At 33.2% G+C, this 18707-nt stretch overlaps 1 protein-coding gene across 1 annotated transcript; it reads right to left on the reverse strand.

Annotated features, from left to right (window-relative positions):
- Positions 1-1580: 1580 nt before the first annotated feature.
- On the reverse strand, positions 1581-18681 carry LOC114260281 (GDSL-like Lipase/Acylhydrolase superfamily protein). Its single transcript, XM_028200359.2, has 2 exons — positions 17921-18681; positions 1581-2408 (listed from the first exon to the last, which is right to left on the reverse strand). Exons 1-2 carry the CDS (start codon positions 18623-18625, stop codon positions 1887-1889), a joined length of 1227 nt encoding a protein of 408 aa, XP_028056160.2. The 5' UTR covers positions 18626-18681; the 3' UTR covers positions 1581-1886.
- Between the last annotated feature and the right edge of the window lie 26 nt (positions 18682-18707).

The raw sequence follows: 18707 nt of genomic DNA on the forward strand, positions 1-18707 counted from the left end.
TCCCTAACAAAACTTTCCAGTTAAGCGTGCTTAGGTTGGAGTAGTTCTGGGATGGGTGACTGATTACGAAGAATAAATTCGTGTGGGCGTGGCCTAAAGCAGACAATATCGATGACGTGTGAAAGGTTGGGGCGTTACAATGGATCATATTGTGCTTGAGCTATGTTTTGGTCGCACGAGCGGTCTCAATTTTTTAAATTTTTTTTTCTTGTTGGATGTTCAAGTGGTGTTTTGGTTGCTCAAGCGGTCTGTGCGTATATCAGATCGGGGAGAAGGGTTTTTTTTTTGTCACTTTTTTCATCTCCTCATTCTCTCTAAAATATTTTTGAATCTAATTTATTCTCTCTCTAGTTCTTCCTTAAAACCCTCACATACACCTTAATCCATTGATTTCACCACCATAGTGCTTTGGAGTAAAACAAAGAGCTCGACAAGGGCTTATATTCAATCTGAGCAGATCGTCGTTTTATCGTCGGTGATTTTTGGATTGTCTCATCTTTTCTTTAAGATATAGAGATTTCTTTGTTTATTTTCAATACTTTATTATAGATACACATGTGGTAGTTTTTATAGCATTTGAAAATATGTTTGTTAAGAAATTTTACAAAAAGTATGATAGAGGTTTGTGGTTTGGATTTTGGGAATTGGAATTGGATGAGTTATGGGCGTTTTGGTTAACTGAGAGGTAGCTAGGCAAGTTCGTGTTGAGGGTGGGAAAAAACTCTAATTTATCATTATGGGCTTAATTAATCTTAAATGGGTGAAGTTGTGTAATAACTGAGTTATGTGTTAAAGAATTGGAATAGTGGTTTAGTTATTAAAATGAAACTTAATTAGGTTTAGTAGTGGTTTTGATTAACTTTGTATTGTAGTTGCGTTTTATGAATTGGATTGGTTTAAGGAAAAATGTGGAGTTTTGGCCAAGGGTGGACGTAATTGATGGTTTTGAAATAACGGATTTGGTTTTGGAAATAAAATAGTGTGTAACTTTTTTATGAATTCGAATGAGAAATGGTTAATTTAAAAAGGTGGAATTAGTTATGGATTTATATTGTATCAGTCGTGTATTTATTTATTTGTTTAGTGGTTTTGTCATTGGTCATCAGTGGATAATGATATTGTTGTTGTTGAGTAGATGATGTGTATGTATTACACTTGTACAGTATTATGTAGTTTAGCATGTTGTGTTATTATTGTGTTATTGTTTAGGGGTCTATTTCCCTCTAGGTGGGGCGGTAAAGCGTTGCGCTTTGATAAAGCTTCCTCATCCCTTCTGGTTTTCTAGACCTATCGATAACAAATTATGTTCTCGACACATCATTAGATTTAAAAAATGGGTCTAATTTTTGAGACTGAATAGCAATGCTCTAAATAAAAAGATAAAAAAAAAAAAATGACAGAATATGTTGGACACATTAATTTGAAAATTACATGAATTATAAAAAATGAATCAAATTGTGAATCAATTGTGAATCGTGCGATTCACCATAAATTCACTCTCAAAATAGATTCTCCAATAGTTTCGTATCAACTCTGTATAAGTTACGAATCGAATCGTGAATTGGTCATTAATCGTAATATTATGATAAGAGAGCTCTTATTTATTTGCTCACTGAATTTGAGTGATAAAATGATTGATCAATGTTGTTGGTTTGGATCAAACTCTGAATCCATGACAAGTTATTGAATTGAAACTCCGTAGCAAATTGGCTTCTGGTAACCATAGTATCTATGTAATACAACTCAATAATATTATTATTTAAAATATATAAAAATTAATATATTCCAGACTCATTCTCCTGCATAAGCAACCAGAAATTTCAGAGAGAGTGAATCCTCTGAGCCTCATCCATTGTTTGAACTGAACAACACTTTGAGGTAGGTGATCAGTAGTACAGACCAGGAGCTGCATGCTTATTCCTGGTTAGCAGAGATTGGAATGGAGGATGAGAGAATGATCCATTGAGGAATGAGTCAGCGAGCACCTTATACATGGCTTCAGTGAGGTGAACTCCATCCCAATTGATGTAGTGAGATGGGTCAGGGCAGGAGGTAGAGGAGGGTGAACCACAGGCACTGAACGCTTGAAAGTTGTAGGGACCGCCCCCAGCTCCACAGCAGGCCTTGAAGGGCTCCTTGAAGCCGTACTTGGCTGAATTCTTCATGACATTGCGGCAGGCGTTCCAGTAATCGGCATAGACAATGACCGCATGAGGAAACCGGGCTCTCAGATCTTTCAACTTGGACTGGAGAACAGCGTTGTGGCTGTAGCTTTGCTTGTTTACACTTGCCACACACCCCATGTCGTCTCTGTCATTTTCTGGAGCCAGTGCCAATGCCAGGGGCAAGCAACCTGTTGTGGGCAGACCTTGTACCACAATGTACTTTGCTCCCTTTGTCAACAATGCCTGTGAACACAACACAAACACAGACACTATAATATAACACATGAAATGATTCAAGTTTAGGTCAAAACTTTTGACACTACCATAGTACCATGTCAATTAACACGACTGTGAATTCCATCTCTACTACAGTTAAAAGGCTTTCAGATCAGACAAGCAGCTGTTAGTTAGTTAGTTAAGGTGGGTTAGTTCTCTATAACACAACACAAAAGTGACACCGTAAGATGACACGAAAAATAACTCAAATAGGAAAATGATATGTCGTTTGTTAGTTACTTCATTTTTATTTTATTTATTATAAAGAATACCAATCCTAATTGAAATCTGTGTTGAGAAGAGCTTCTAGGCCTGTTGGGCGTTAAACCCATGTCCTCTCTCATTGTCCTCGTCGTTCTCTCTGAATTATCACTTCGTTTGCCTTCAGTCAAGAAATCGACTAATCTCAGTGTCTTCTCTGTGAGTCTTCTTCAGTCAAGAAATCAATCCACACGATCAACAATACCAAGAAAGAAGACGGAATAGGTAAAATCCAAACTATTAATCAAACAAAAAATGCTTAATGGGTTTGCTTTTGCTCTGAAAGTTTAAGAGGAACCATGGAAAGAAACGCACTAGAATGTGGGTGATAGAAATAAAATAAAACGTAAAAGCAAAAGCCAAAGCGCATATATATATATATATATATACTAGGGTGAGGGCAATGGGCATGGTGCTTCGCACAATTATCATGATAAAAAAAAAAATATTTTATTTGCGAAAGTTATACAAATTATAAGTATAATATTTGTGAAATTCTCATTGCATAAAATATTATATTGACAACAATACAATTATTTTAAAATATTGTTAACAAATGCTTGTGTAAATAAAAGTAAAAAATGTAACAACGGTATTTAATGATGATTATGAAAAGATTTTAGACTCTGTTTGGTAGAACTTTTGAAGTTTAATTCTACTCTTTAGTTTGAGTGTGTTGTTTGGTTACAATTTTAGAAAATCAATTTCACACCCACTTTTCAAAACACTAATCTTTCAATATTATATGTCAGATTTCTCAATTCGAACTATTTTTAAAACTTATAACCAAACACAATTTTTACACTCAAATCATAATTTCAAAACTCACAAACTCAAAATACAACTCTATTATCAAATTATAATTCTAAAACTCTACCAAACGCAACCTTAAATTTTGTGGAGAGATTCATAAATTATGAAGGATATAACTTCTCTGCAGTAACTAGAGGGTGTTGTTTGGCATTGTTAGGCCCTGATCTGGGCCAAAGACGATGATCCAAACCGTTCAATTTGTAGAACTCATCGAGCATATTATCTCTGCAAAAAATCACGTTGATTGGATATCTATAACCATTTGATCAAATCACATTTTTATCATAACTTATTTTGAAAATTCTATTTGAAAATTATATTGAAATGTGATTTGATCAAGTGATTATCGATATCTAATTAATGTGATTTTCTGCAAGGATGATGTATTCAACGTGTTTTACATATTGAATTGTTTAGATTATCGTCATGGGCCCAGATGAGGACCCACCAATGCCAAACAACACCCTCTAGTTATTAGAGAGGAGCTGGGTCTAATTATGAAAGCTGCAAAAAAAAATAAAATTGAATGAAGGTATATAAATAAAAATAGAAAAACATTATATAATTAAAAATTTTCTTCATAGTGACGTGGGTCACTCTTAAAATAAATCTTAAACTCATAAATGTAATTTTTTTTTGCACTTTTTATGTTTTAATAATTTTCCTTTAATTCATTGCATATTTATTTATTTATTATTATTTGAATTCATTGCACTTGACCTTATAAATAATACAAAGAGTGATGATATATTACACCCAAGATGAACTTCAATTTAGTTTTTTTAATATTTTTTGTGTTACAATATACTTTGCATTATTAATAATATAAGAGTAATTATATAAAAAATTGATATAAAACTTTTCTGCGTAATGCACTCAATATAAATTTTATTTTAAAGTAAAATTCTCTTAAAAATTCTTTTTGTTATTAAAAAAAAATCATATTACCATATTATTTTTTATTTTAGTATTATTTTTTAAATACAAATGATCATGAGTTGTGACTTGATACAGAAAAAGCTTGTTTTGTCTGGTAAATGAAGTGTGATGGTGATGGCTAGTAGCATTTAGGTAACCAAATGAAAAATTATTGATTGTTTCAGAGATGTTAGGCCATCTCTAACGTTGCATTAGATTTAGTGTCATATTTAAATTTGATAAAAAAGTTATTTTTTCTCTTTCCAATGGTTTCACCAAATTGATATCCAATTGAGAACGGAGCATAAGTTTCACCAAACTGAGAGCATCTCCAACGATTCAGTAAAATTTCCACCAAATCTGAGTAAAAAAAAGGTAATTTTCTCAATCTAATACGAGCAGCTCCAACCATTCCACTGTAGCGTGCATCAAAATAAATGGGATGTCCGGCTGGTCGACCAGGCTAGCCAACTCAATTTTCCCCCCCTCCTTTTCTGTTCCCAATTCGTTTCTTATTTCTTTTTCCCACCATTACATATTTTTCATTTTTGGTTGCCTCCAATAATGATTTCCTTCCAAAACCTAATATAAACACATTATCCATGTACCATATACCAGACAAGTGGTACGATATATCTGAAAGGCACCATATCTGAAACGCACCATAACTGAAAGTAGAGCATAATGAGTATCTTAAATTCCATGATATTCACTTCATTTTCATCCTCTTCTTCTTCCTCATCCTCTGATGATGAGTCTGATGATGAAAAAATGGTTCCACTTTTGGGGGCTTATGAGATGAATAATGCTAGTATAATTCAGATTCTGCGATCAACTGATGGATCAAAGAAAAGAGATGGTTTTGTTGTAGGCCATAAGTACATACGTCGCGATAGAATGAAGGGTCATGAGCGATTGTTTGGGGATCATTGTGCGGCAAATCCAGTGTATTCACTTGCAACATTTCGGAGACGTTTTTGAATATGTCGTTCTTTGTATCTACGAATTTTGAATGCCATCGAAGCACACAATCCATATTTTGTTCAAAAACAAGATGCAACTTATATTCTTGGATTGTCTCCCCTACAAAAGATAACATCAGCAATGAGAATATTGCCATATGGAGTGGCAGTAAATGCAGTTGATGATTATAAACGTATTGGGGAAATCACTGCAATTAAAAGTTTGCAACACTTTTGTAATTCAGTAATTGAAATCTTCGGACCAGAATACCTGAGATCTCCAATATCAACTGATATTGCTAGATTATTTGCTATTGGGGAGGTTCGGGGGTTTCTGGGTATGTTGGGAAGTTTAGATTGCATGCATTGGGAGTGGAAAAATTGTCCAAAGGCATGGCAATGTCAATACGTAGGCCATCAAAAAAAGTCAAGCATCATTCTTGAAGCAGTAGCTTCTTATGACTTATGGATTTGGCATGTATTTTTTGGAATGCCTGGATCACACAATAACTTGAATGTGTTGGATCGATCGCCCTTATTTTCTAATCTTGCTTAAGGTAAAGCTCACTCTGTCCATTACACTATTAATGGACACAGTTATAAAATATGGGTTATTACCTTGCTGATGGTATACACCCTCAATGGGCAACACTGGTTCAAGCAATCTCTTCTCCCCAAGGAGCAAAAAAGCAACATTTTGCAATGATGCAAGAATCAGCAAGGAAGGATGTAGTGCGGGCATTCGGAGTGCTCCAATCTCGATTTGCAATTATAGATGATGCCGCATATTTTTGGGATTTGAAAATGCTTGGGAACATAATAAAGAGTTGCGTTATATTACATAATATGATTGTCGAAGATGAGAGAGAGGAGCACCTTGATTTCGATTATGAATTTTCATCAACCAACGCACCGGTACAACTTTCTTGTACTACTAACAATGACTTCCAATCATTTCTGTCTTGTCATTTAGGTATTAGAGATAAAAATAGATATCATGCCCTCCGTAATGATTCAATAGAACATATGTGGCATCTTCACGGTGAAAACTAAATTCACCATGTCGACGCGAACATGTAATTTTGCTTATTTTTTGGAATAGGAGGTTGTTAGCTACTGTTTGTTGTTAGTGCTTTTCATAATTTTGTCAATATTATCCAAGTACTTGACAAGTTCTGTTCTAATAATCCAATCTATAAATTTGACAGTTGATAAACGTTCTCTGCTGATTATCCAAGATTATCCAATTCATAATTTATTGATGTTGTCTTCTTATATATATCCACATATATTAAATTACCAAAGAATTACAGTTTTTAATAACCATGTCTTAATCAGTTAGAAAATAATTACCAAAGGCTTACTAATGTTGGAAGTCTTATATTTAAAAATTCATTCATAAATTTGGAAATTCATTTATTCAGTACATCATGAATATTCAATACCTCATTAATTTGACAAATCAATAATGTTGTACAATACAAATTTAACAACTCAATTTGATTTCACATGTGGCATACGCGCCTTATTTGATGAGTCAATGCCTCATGACATACACCACCATCCAACTAATTCATTAAACCAATTTACCAACTGCATTAATTCCCTCCACCACCTACCTCATTTATTGACCCTCTATATAAACTCAACATTGGACAAAAATGGCTACACAAAATCTGCTCCACAAACCCTAAGCTAAAGCAACAACCAAGATTAGCAAGCCAAATTCTGTTCCCAAAACACTATATATTCACTCTATACAAACTCAATATTGGAAGTGTGCATTGACAGAATCAGCAAGCCGAAGCAACTGAAGCAACAAGCCAAACAGCAGCAGAAAATAAATTTTGTGAGTGTACAACACCGGTTGACCGGCCGGTCAACCGGCCCTGCTTAATTTGTTTATTTTTTTCAGTGTGCACTTCCTTATCTGTTGCACTTCTGCACACCACACTTCACACCATTTGAGCTCCTCACACTCAATGTCAACTCTAATTCACCTTTAATATTTAACACATTTCCATTTTAATTTGAGCTCCTCTGTAATTTACCATTGATATTTAACACGTTTCAATTAAAATTGAACATATATTCACATCATGCCTAGAACAAAATGAGCCAGACTAGAACATGGTGAAAGCTCAAATCCTCTACCACGCCAACAACAACAACCTAAAAATAAGGCTTATCCTACGTCTGATTTTCTCAGTGAAAGGCATGAACAAGCCTTTGAAAGCTTTTCTAGGCAACCTATTGTAACCGAGAGGAGGGTTAATCTGCCACCTCAATATGATCCACTATTAGTTAGCAAACTTAAGGTAATGGGGTGGGTAAATTTAATTAATTTAACGCAAAAGGTATATCCACGACTGGTGTCTTTATTTTATGTTCACCTAAGAGGTACTAACGAAGAAGATGGAAACTTTACTCTTCTGTCTTATGTGAAAAGAAAGGGTATTCAGTTTGATATCCCTACTTTAGCTGGAATTATTGGAGTTGAGGAAGGGGATATGCATATCCATTTTCAAAGTGAGGCTGACCTAGTTGATATTGTTGGTAATATCAATGACGTGTATACTATTATTTGTGAGAATAGATTTACCGGGAGTAATCTACAAGCAAAACATTTGAAACGCCATCTTTGAATTCTCCACCGGTGGATTGTAGAAAATGTCACACTGAAAAGAGGACATTTTGATGCTGTCCCATATTTTAATGCTTATTTGTTACACTATTTTGAAGTTGACCATAAATTAGATTTGTGCTACATAATAATGAAAGAAATGATGTATGCAAATCTTGGTCAATTCATGGGGCGATTATTACGTTTTGGGGCATTGCTGACTAAAATTTTCAAACATTTTAGGGTTCGCCTTGTAGGTGAAACAGAGACCAAAATCTCTTCAGCCATTTCGGAGCATACACTAACCCGTGCAGGTGGAGCCGACAATTTAATGGCAAGTCTTAATGCACATGTCCCACCAGATGATGCTCCAGAAGATCCTCATGCCAATGCGATGCCATCCACTGAACAACCTGCGATTGCTTGCCACTTCATTACGTCTTTCAATGTCTAAATGGATCACACCAAATTGTTGAATTAATGAGTTATGTGCAGTGGTAAATGCATTAAACTGAGTACCCAACGAACTGACCTGATTAGCCATTTGTTGTTTCCATTGAACGCGTTGATTATGTCGTTCTTCTTCCATGGCCAAAAACTCAGTCTAATATTGAGGTTGTTCAGTGGATGGCATCGCATTGGCATGAGGATCTTCTGGAATATCATCTGGTGGGACATGTGCATTAAGACTTTCCATTAAATTGTCGGCTCCACCTGTACCGGTTAGTGTATACTCCGAAATGGCTGAAGAGATTTTGGTCCCTGTTTCACCTACAAGGCGAACCCTAAAATGTTTGAAAATTTTAGTCAGCAATGCCCCAAAACGTAATGACCGCCCCATGAATTGACCAAGATTTGCATACATCACTTCTTTCATTATTATGTAGCACAAATCTAATTTATGGTCAACTTCAAAACAGTATAGCAAATAAGCATTAAAATATGGGACAACGTCAAAATGTACTCTTTTCAATGTGACATTTTCTACAATCCACCGGTAGAGAATTCGAAGATGGCATTTCAAATGTTTTGTTTGTAGATTACTCCCGATAAATCTGTTCTCACAAATAGTAGTATATACATCATTGATATTACTAACAATATCAGCTAGGTCAGCCTCACTTTGAAAATAGATATGCATATCCCCTTCCTCAACTCCAATAATTCCTGCTAAAGTAGGGATATCAAACTGAATACCCTTTCCTTTCACATATGACATAAGAGTAAAGTTTCCATATTCTTCGTTAGTACCTCTTAGGTGAACATAAAATAAAGACACCAGCCGTGGATATACCTTTTGCGGTAAATTAATTAAATTTACCCACCACATTGCCTCAAGTTTGCTAACTAATAGTGGATCATATTGAGGTGGCAGATTAACCCTCCTCTCGGTTACAATAGGTTGCCTAGAAAAGCTTTCAAAGGCTTGTTCATGACTTTCACTGAGAAAATTAGATGTAGGATAAGCCTCATTTTTAGGTTGCTATTGTTGGCGTGGTGAAGGATTGGAGCTTTCACCATGTTCTGGTCTGGCTCGTTTTGTTCTAGGCATGATGTAAATATATGTTCAGTTTTAACGGAAATGTGTTAAATATCAATGGTAAATTACAGAGGAGCTCAAATTAAAATGGAAATGTGTTAAATATCAAAGGTGAATTAGAGCTGACATTGAGTGTGAGGAGCTTAAATGGTGTGAAGTGTGGTGTGTAGAAGTGCAACAGATAAGGAAGTGCACACTGAAAAAAATAAATAAATTAAGCAAGGCTAGTTGATCGGCCAGTCAACCCATCAGTTAACCGGTGTTGTACACTCACAAAATTTAGTTTCTGCTGTTGTTTGGCTTGTTGCTTCAGTTGCTTCGGCTTGCTGATTCTGTCGATGCACACTTCCAATATTGAGTTTGTATAGAGTGAATATATAGTGTTTTGGGAACAGAATTTGGCTTGCTGGTCTTGGTTACTGCTTTAGCTTAGGGTTTGTGGAGCAGATTTTGTGTAGCCATTTCTGTCCAATGTTGAGTTTATATAGAGGGTCAATAAATGAGGTAGATGGTGGAGGGAATTAATGTGGTTGGTAAATTGGTTTAATGAATTAGTTAGATGGTGGTGTGTGTCATGAGGCATTGACTCATCAAATGAGGCTCGTATGCCACATCTGAAAACAAATTGAGTTGTTTAATTTGTATTGTACAGCCTCATTGATTTGTCAAATTAATGAGGTATTGAATATTCATGATGTATTGAATAAATGAATTTGCAAATTTATGAATGAATTTTTAAATATAAGACTTCCAACATCAGTAAGCCTTTGGTAATTATTTTTTAACTGATTAAGGCATGGTTATTAAAAACTGTAATTCTTTGGTAATTTAATATATGTGGATATATGTAAGAAGACAACATTAATAAATTATGTATTGGATAATCTTGGATAATCAGCAGAGAACATTTATCAATTGTCAAATTTATAGATTGAATTATCAAAACAGAACATCAGAACAGAACTTGTCAGGTACTTGGATAATATTGACAAAATTATGAAGAGAACTAACACCAAACAGTAGCTGACAACCTCTCATTCCAAAAAATAAGCAAAATTGCATGTTCACGTTGACATGGTGAATTAGTTTTCATCGTGAAGATGCCACATATGTTTTATTAAATCATTACGGAGGGCATGATATGCATTTTTATCTCTAATACCTAAATGACGAGACATAAATGATTGGAAGTCATTGTTAGTAATACACGAAAGTTGTACTGGTGCGTTGGTTGATAAAAGTACATAATCGAAATCAATGTACTCCTCTCTCTCATCTTCGACAATCATATTATGTAATATAACGCAACTCTTCCTTATGTTCCCAAGCATTTTTGGATCCCAAAAACGTACGACACCACCTATAATTGCAAATTGAGATTAGAACACTCCGAATGCCACGTTCTACATCCTTCCTTGCTGACTCTTGCATCATTGTAAAAGGTTGCTTCTTTGCTCCTTGGAGAGAAGAGATTGTTTGAACCAGTGTTGCCCATTGAGGGTATATACCATCCGCAAGGTAATAACCCATATTATAATTGTGTCCATTAATAGTGTAATGGACAGGGAGAGCTTTTGCTTGAGCAAGATCAGAAAATAAGGGCAATCGATCCAACACATTCAAGTCATTGTGTGATCCAGGCATTTCAAAAAATGCATGCTAAATCCACAAGTCATAAGAAGCTACTGCTTCAAGAATGATGGTTGACTTTTTTTGATGGCCTACGTATTGACCTTGCCATGCCTTTGGACAATTTTTCCACTTTCAATGTATGCAATCTAAACTTCCTAACATACCAGGAAACCCCCAAACCTCCCCAATAACAAGTAATCTAGCAATATCAGTTGTTGTTGGAGATCTTAGGTATTCCGGTCCAAAGATTTCAATTACTGAATTACAAAAATGTTGCAAACTTTGAATTACAGCGCTTTACCCAATACGTATATAATCATCAATTGTATCTACTGCCACACCATATGACAATATTCTCATTGCTGAAGTCATCTTTTGTAGGGGAGACAATCCAAGAATATGAGTTGCATCTTGTTTTTGAACAAAATATGGATTGTGTGCTTCGATGGCATTCGAAATTCGCAGATATAAAGGATGACGCATTCGAAAATGTCTCCGAAATGTTGTAGGTAAATAAACTAGATTTGTCGCAAAATAATCTGCAAACAATCGCTCATGACCCTTCATTCTATCATGACGTACGTACTTTTGGCCTACAACAGAACTATCTATTTTCTTTGATCCATCAGTTGATTGCAGAATCCGAATCACACTAGCATTATTCATCTCATAAGCCCCCAAAAGTGTAACCATTTTTTCATCATCAGAGGATGAGGAAGAAGAAGAGGAAGAGAATAAACATGAAGTGAACATCATGGAATTTAAGATACTCATTATGCTCTAGTTTCAGTTATGGTGCCTTTCAGATATAACGTATCACTTGTCTAGTATTTGGTATATGGTACATGGATAATGTGTTTATATCAGGTTTTGGAAGGAAATCATTATTCGAGGCAAACTAAAATAGAAAATATGTAATGGAGGGAAAAAGAAATAAGAAACGAAATGGGAACAGAAAAGGAGGGAATTTTTTTTTTTTTGTGAGTTGGCTAGCCCGGTCGACCGACCGATCATCCCACCGGACGTCCTCTTTGTTTTGATGCACTCTACAGTGGAACAGTTGGAGCAGCTCGTATCATATTGAGAAAATTACCTTTTTTTTATTCAGATTTGGTGCAAATTTTACTGAACCGTTGGAGATGCTCTTACATAGTTATATTTCTTATGAATCATAATTTATTATATTCTTCATATTCTTTAATCACTCAACATGAATTTGTGAACTCTTCTTTTACTAATTACAACACTATTAAAATATCACGTAACGATAACTCAACACTAACCAATAACTTCTCCAACGAAATAGTCAATGTAGGCCTCATAGAGTGACCAAAGTACAAAAGGGATCTATAAATGACAAATAAAACAAAACTTTGCATACAAAATAGAGGGGCTGAAAAGTAATTTCATGTTAAACATGTTAATTGTCCAAAATATCTCACCCAATGGCAATAGAATCTGAAAAGTTAAAAGGGTATAATTTGCAAAAACTGACAAAATAGATGCCATTTTGTGAGCAGTGTTTTCATTGTTAGAATGGCCTCAATTGCCTTTTATATATAGTGTATAGATATAGGACCATGCTTGTAGATTGAACATTGTTATTGGATCATAATAATTGTTTGTAAGAATAAAATACTTAACAAGTTTTACATATTAAACGATTTGAATTATCGAAATGAGACTTGTAATAAGTCACATAGTCCCAACAGCACTGTTCAATCCATTTTGTGAACTAGTAAAAAGCCTTCTCCATATATATAGATTAAGGGACTGACTTTTCTCCAATCCCAAATCGGACCGGAGAGGTGGTGTCTGACCCATTGGGCTCATTTTTAGGTGTCGTTTTGATAATTTGAATTATTTATATTTTAGGGTTCATCGAGTATATTATTCCTATAACAAATCAAGTCAATCGGATAACAAAAATCACATTTTTGAATAAGTCTTATATGAAAAAAATAGACGGTGAAAAAATAAACAGTTCATACGAAAGTGATCCGAACACAAGGTTTCCATTATCCAATTGACCTGATTTTTACAAAAATGATATACTTGAGAAATCTTAAAATGTAAACGATTTAAATTATCGAAACATGATCCAAAATTGGCCTCAATAAACCAAATTAGACTACCAATTTGATTTGAGACTAGAGACACAGACCATAGATTAAATGATGCAAGAGATTAAGCGAATTCATTTGCTTTGTTTTTTCTGGTATAAACTATGTTGATAACTGTATTATTTATGTTGTGTTTGGTTAAAAGATTTGAGTAGAGATTTAGTAAGTATTTGGCATCTCCTAAAAAAGACAAAAAGTCAAAAAATCACTGAAAAAGTTAAAAAGTTAATACTATTCACATGTTTGGGCAAAAAAAAAAAAGGCTGAATAGACAGACGGTAAAAAGACAAAAATGCCATTGGTTTTGTTTCCTTCCAATAGTGCACTTTTTGGTAAAAAAAAAAAAAAAAAAACAGTGCAGCACAGTGTGGGATGGTCACTGACATGCACAGAAAGCATGCCAGTGCTCAAAAGGGTAAAAAGGTAATTTTACTAGTTGATACAATATTTTAATACACATTTTTTCGTAAAAAGTTAAAAAGTTATCCTAAGCATATATTTTTTTCCTCTACTTTTTTTTGTCAAAAAGTCAAAAAATACACTTATATAGTTTATATCAAACAATCCCTTAAAAGGGGGAAAAAAAAAAAAGAGGAAAATATATGTGAAATGTGAATAAAATATGTATATATTTCACCTAGTTTTACACACTACTTTATTTTTTTTTCTTTTTTTCAAATCTCAATTAAACACAACGTTAGGTGTTTTATTTTTTATTTATTATATTTTGTTTTCGTTTGGGGAAGGAAAAAGTCTATAGAACTCAGACAAAATTATTTAGATTTTTTTGAGTGAGTAATTTTGTGATGGAGGTTAAATTTATATAGTATAATATTTATATGTAGAATAAATATGAATTAAAAATGATAATTTTAAATAATATTTGAATAACTAAGTCTGAGTTGATAGTATTAATATTGAGAAAGACTAGGAGCCAATATTTCAACTTCTACTTTGAAAGAGGTTTTTAGGGAATGGGGATGCAGCAGGAAAGTTGTGCGGTGAAATTTGTGGGTTTATTTTGATAATTTAAATTGTTTATATTTTAAAATATATCAAGTAAAATATGTTTGTAAAAAATTAGTTAATCGAATATCATTTATCCATTCATCCACTCATATTTGTATTCATTTTAATATTTTAAATCACAATTGTTATTTATTTTTATAGATACAATATTAAGTAGATAAATGAACAAACAATATCTGATTAACTTAAAATTTTATAGACATGTTTTAATTGATATATTTTAAAATGTACACGGTTCGAATTATGAAAATAAATTTCATAATGAGCCAATTTTACCGTATAGCCTACGCAGTAACATCCTCAATCCCCTTTTTTTTAGATGCTACTGCTGTGAAGACCCGCGTGACTGGCCCGATTGGATTAGCCCTGTAATTTGATTTGATTATTCGGTTTTATGCTTGAGTAGCATTACCGAAATAAATAAGATAACCTGAATAATCTGGATTTGACACAAATGATCTACGCCATGAATAAATAAATACACACATTTTAACGTTTTTTCACCTACGAGTAATCACGACATGTTTGATGAAAGGAAAGTGTTTGGGCGGTTAAGGTGTATATTATATATTTATGTAAGTTTTCACAAATATACATAAGTTATTTTACAAAATTACATAAGTTCTCATATATATATATATATATATATAAGTTGTGATTTTTTAAAATTTTATGGGTTAACTTACGTATGTTTGTGAAAATTTACATAATTTTATAAGATAACTTGTATATATTTGTGAGAATTTATACAAGTACATATGGTATACACTGCACACTTAAAAATTATCTTTTTTAAAAATTAAAAAAAAAAAATTGGGACCAATCGGTCCTTTTGTTTTCTATTTGATATAAAAATAAAAAATGATTAATCAATCATGAAATTAAGAAAATAAAAAATCAAATGATTTTATGAATCGTTCATGAATTTAAGAAAATAAAAAGAGTAAATTGTATTAATAGTCTCTATATTTTGATTCTTATGTTATTTTGGTTTGTGTAATTTTAATTTGTTCGATTTTGACAATTAATGTATGATTTTATTTTAATTTGATTTAATTGATTATAATTTATAATATTTTTTGATAAAAAAATATTTACATAAGTAACGTGTCATTCTTTTATAGTCGAAATTATAAATTTTTTTTAATTTAGTGAGATAACCTCAACTAAAACTTTTAGTGAATTATTTTCTTGGGCGAATTACACTAACAGTCCATATAGTTTGGGACTCGTGTCAATTTGGTTTCTGATTTTTTAATTATGACACATTTGACCATCAATTTTTAATCTTATTTCAAATAAAGACAATTGAAGATATCATTACTCAATTTCAAAGGCAAAGTTGTCAATTTGATAAAATATTAATTTGACAAAAATAAATGTTAAAAAAAATATTTTTGAATTTTTAAAAATATATCTACCAAAAATAAAATTATGTAAAATTGATAAATCTTTTAGACATTTGTTTATTTATTTTTTTACGAAATTAATTATTATTATGTGTTTTGATGATGATCATGTTGCTAAACTTTTTATGTGCAATCGATATATTTAATATATGAAATATTTTTAGTTTTGGATTTTTTAATTTAATGGATTAGTTTAATAATATCAAAGTTGTCGTCATATTTGATTTTTAGAAAAATAGGAACTAATTTAATGAAAATAAAAGCAACCACTCATTACATGATTATCATCCAAACACATTTAATAAAAATTAACTTCGTAAAAAAAAATGCCTAAAATTTTTTATCAATTTTACATAATTTTATCTTTAGTGGGTAGAAATCATTTTTAAAAATTTTAAAATATTTTCTTGACATTTATTTTTATCAAATTAGTTTATATTTTATCAAATTGACGACTTTGTCCTTGAAATTCAGTAATGGTATCGTCAATTCTCCTTATTTGGAACAAGATTCAAAATTTAGGATCAAATGTGTCACAATTAAAAAGTCAGGGATTGAAGTGACACAAGGTCCAAACTATAGGGACCGTTAGTGTAATTCGCCATATTTTCTTTCACAAATCTTAGACCTCGTTTGACAAGTGGTGATTTTAGCAAAAAAGTCAAAATGTCACTAAAAAATTCAAAAAGCTAACAACCTATGTCAAAAAGTCAAAGATTCCACTTTCTCTCTACCTTTTGCACATCTTTTTCGTAAAAAATTAAAAAAATCATTTCAATTATACTAATTTTTTTACATCATATTTTAGTGAAAAAGTCAAAAAATTACTAAAAAAACATGTTTCCAAAGGAGGCCTTAATCGACATTATTAATTGACTAGATTGAAAAAAAAAAATTAAAAATAAGAATAAAAATTGAATTAATTGAAATGATAATGACTAAAATGATACCATGGGCAAAATTGAGAGATTATCCATATGATTTGCCAATGAAAAATTAAATGACTTTATGAATCGGACCAGAAGATTGTCTTTGATTAGCAACAATGATAAGGAAAGAAGGACATGCTTCTGGTTCTTCTTTGACATAAAAAATATTTAACACGATGGGAACCGACTCAAATCAAGAACACACCCTAACTTCGACCACTTGTATTAATCAATCATGAAGGTGAAGTGCTTGTTTTGAGCATACAAATTTTGGTAAAACTGAAGCTCCGCAAGAGCAAAAAGGCAGGCAGGGGAGGGGAGAGAAAGGAAAATTGAATGGTTGGTTGATTGGTTGTTTTAGGGGTGTTGAAAATATCGAGCGAATCAAACTAAATTGATCTCTTTGAGTCGGTTTGGTTGGTTTTTTTAGTGGATTGGTTTGGTTTCGAATATTCAAATTGTCAAAACCGAAAAGATTGAGTTAGTTCTTAGTTTAAGATTTATTTAAACCGAACAGACCTGAAAACCGAACTTACATATGTATATATATATATATATATTTATTTATATTCACATGCCTTTATATTACAATGGTCTTGTATGTTACTTCAAATTTCTATTTTCATGATGTTTGTACAATTGAATAAATTTTGAAGGATTGGTCTAAGAATTGCTTCAAGTTAAATGATTTAGCTTACTAATAAGGTAAATAATTTAATGTGAAAAATAAGAGAACTCATGAACCGTATGTATGTGCATTATAAAATGTTGGACTCTGCTTAAAATTGTTCTTTAAATAAGATGAGTCAAAATTAAAATGAAATGCAAATTGATAAGCCCATTAATAGTAATTGTGGTGAACCTGTGAAATCTCTTCAATTTGAATTTTTAAATACTTGGAAGAAGAAGAAAATGTTGATACAAAATAAGAGATAGACAAATACTTGGAAGAAAATGTTGATGCAAAATAGAGGTAGATAAATTAAAAAAAAAAATTGATTCAATTATTTTTAATATAATGGACGGGGTTTCAAACTAAACTAACCCGAGCGGTATTGGGTTAGTTTGGATTGATTCTGATGTATGATTGATTTGGTTGAGTCAAAAAAAATTGAAATTGATTATGACTGGTTTAATTCCAAAATTAGTGTCAAACCCAATCAAACTAACCAACCAACACCCCTAGGTTTGTTGGTTGCTTAGAGAGAGAGATAGAGAGAGGGAGAGGGAGATTAATTACCTGTAGAAACCCTGTGACACTCTTGATTGCAAGCTGTTGGATGGTGGTGCCGGAAACAGTAGATCCAATGGTATAAGCATAGTCATTGGCTCCAATTTCGCCAACCCAGAAGAGAGCATCATTGATTGCTGCATTGCATTGGGTGGTTGTGGTAGTTGTTGTTGTGGGGCCTCCTCCTTTACACCCCTGAGACTCCAAGAAGTTGTTGAACCAAGTGAGCTGGTTTTGAAGGGACTGAGGAGTGATGTTGAGTGTGAGGTTGTTCTTCACAAAGAAACTGTGTATTATTGCAGTAGAACCAGCAACAGCGAAGTTGACACCCATTGACGATGACTTTTGGTTGCTGTTAATATGACGGAGGTAAGGAGGCAAGTATGGGAGGGACAGGGATTGTGCTACGAAGTCGATGACGAGGCGGCCATCGGAGTAGCGGTTGGTGGAGTGGTGGAAGAATGTGCGGCCGTAAGGGAGGTTTGATACATAGTTGAAGCCACTTGGGCCGGTGGCGGAGCCTGTGTTGCCCGTGTCGGTGTACGAGTCTCCGAACGCGTACATCTTCTTAAAGGGGCCTGCCTGTGGTTGTGGTTGAAAGGTAGCAGCAGAAGCACAACCACAACAGAAGGAGAGGATGAAGATGGAGGTGATGGTCATGGTCATGGTCATGGCTATTTGGGGAGACAAAGTTGTCAACGGGGGAGGACCCATTGTATTCTATCGAGCTCAACAAGGCCTTCGGGTTCACCTAGACTTGCATGCTCTTTGTGGGCGTTATATCTATATATATACA

Source organism: Camellia sinensis, chromosome 15, assembly GCF_055761805.1.
Source record: "Camellia sinensis isolate YWXY chromosome 15, ASM5576180v1, whole genome shotgun sequence".
Taxonomy (NCBI): Eukaryota; Viridiplantae; Streptophyta; class Magnoliopsida; order Ericales; family Theaceae; genus Camellia; species Camellia sinensis.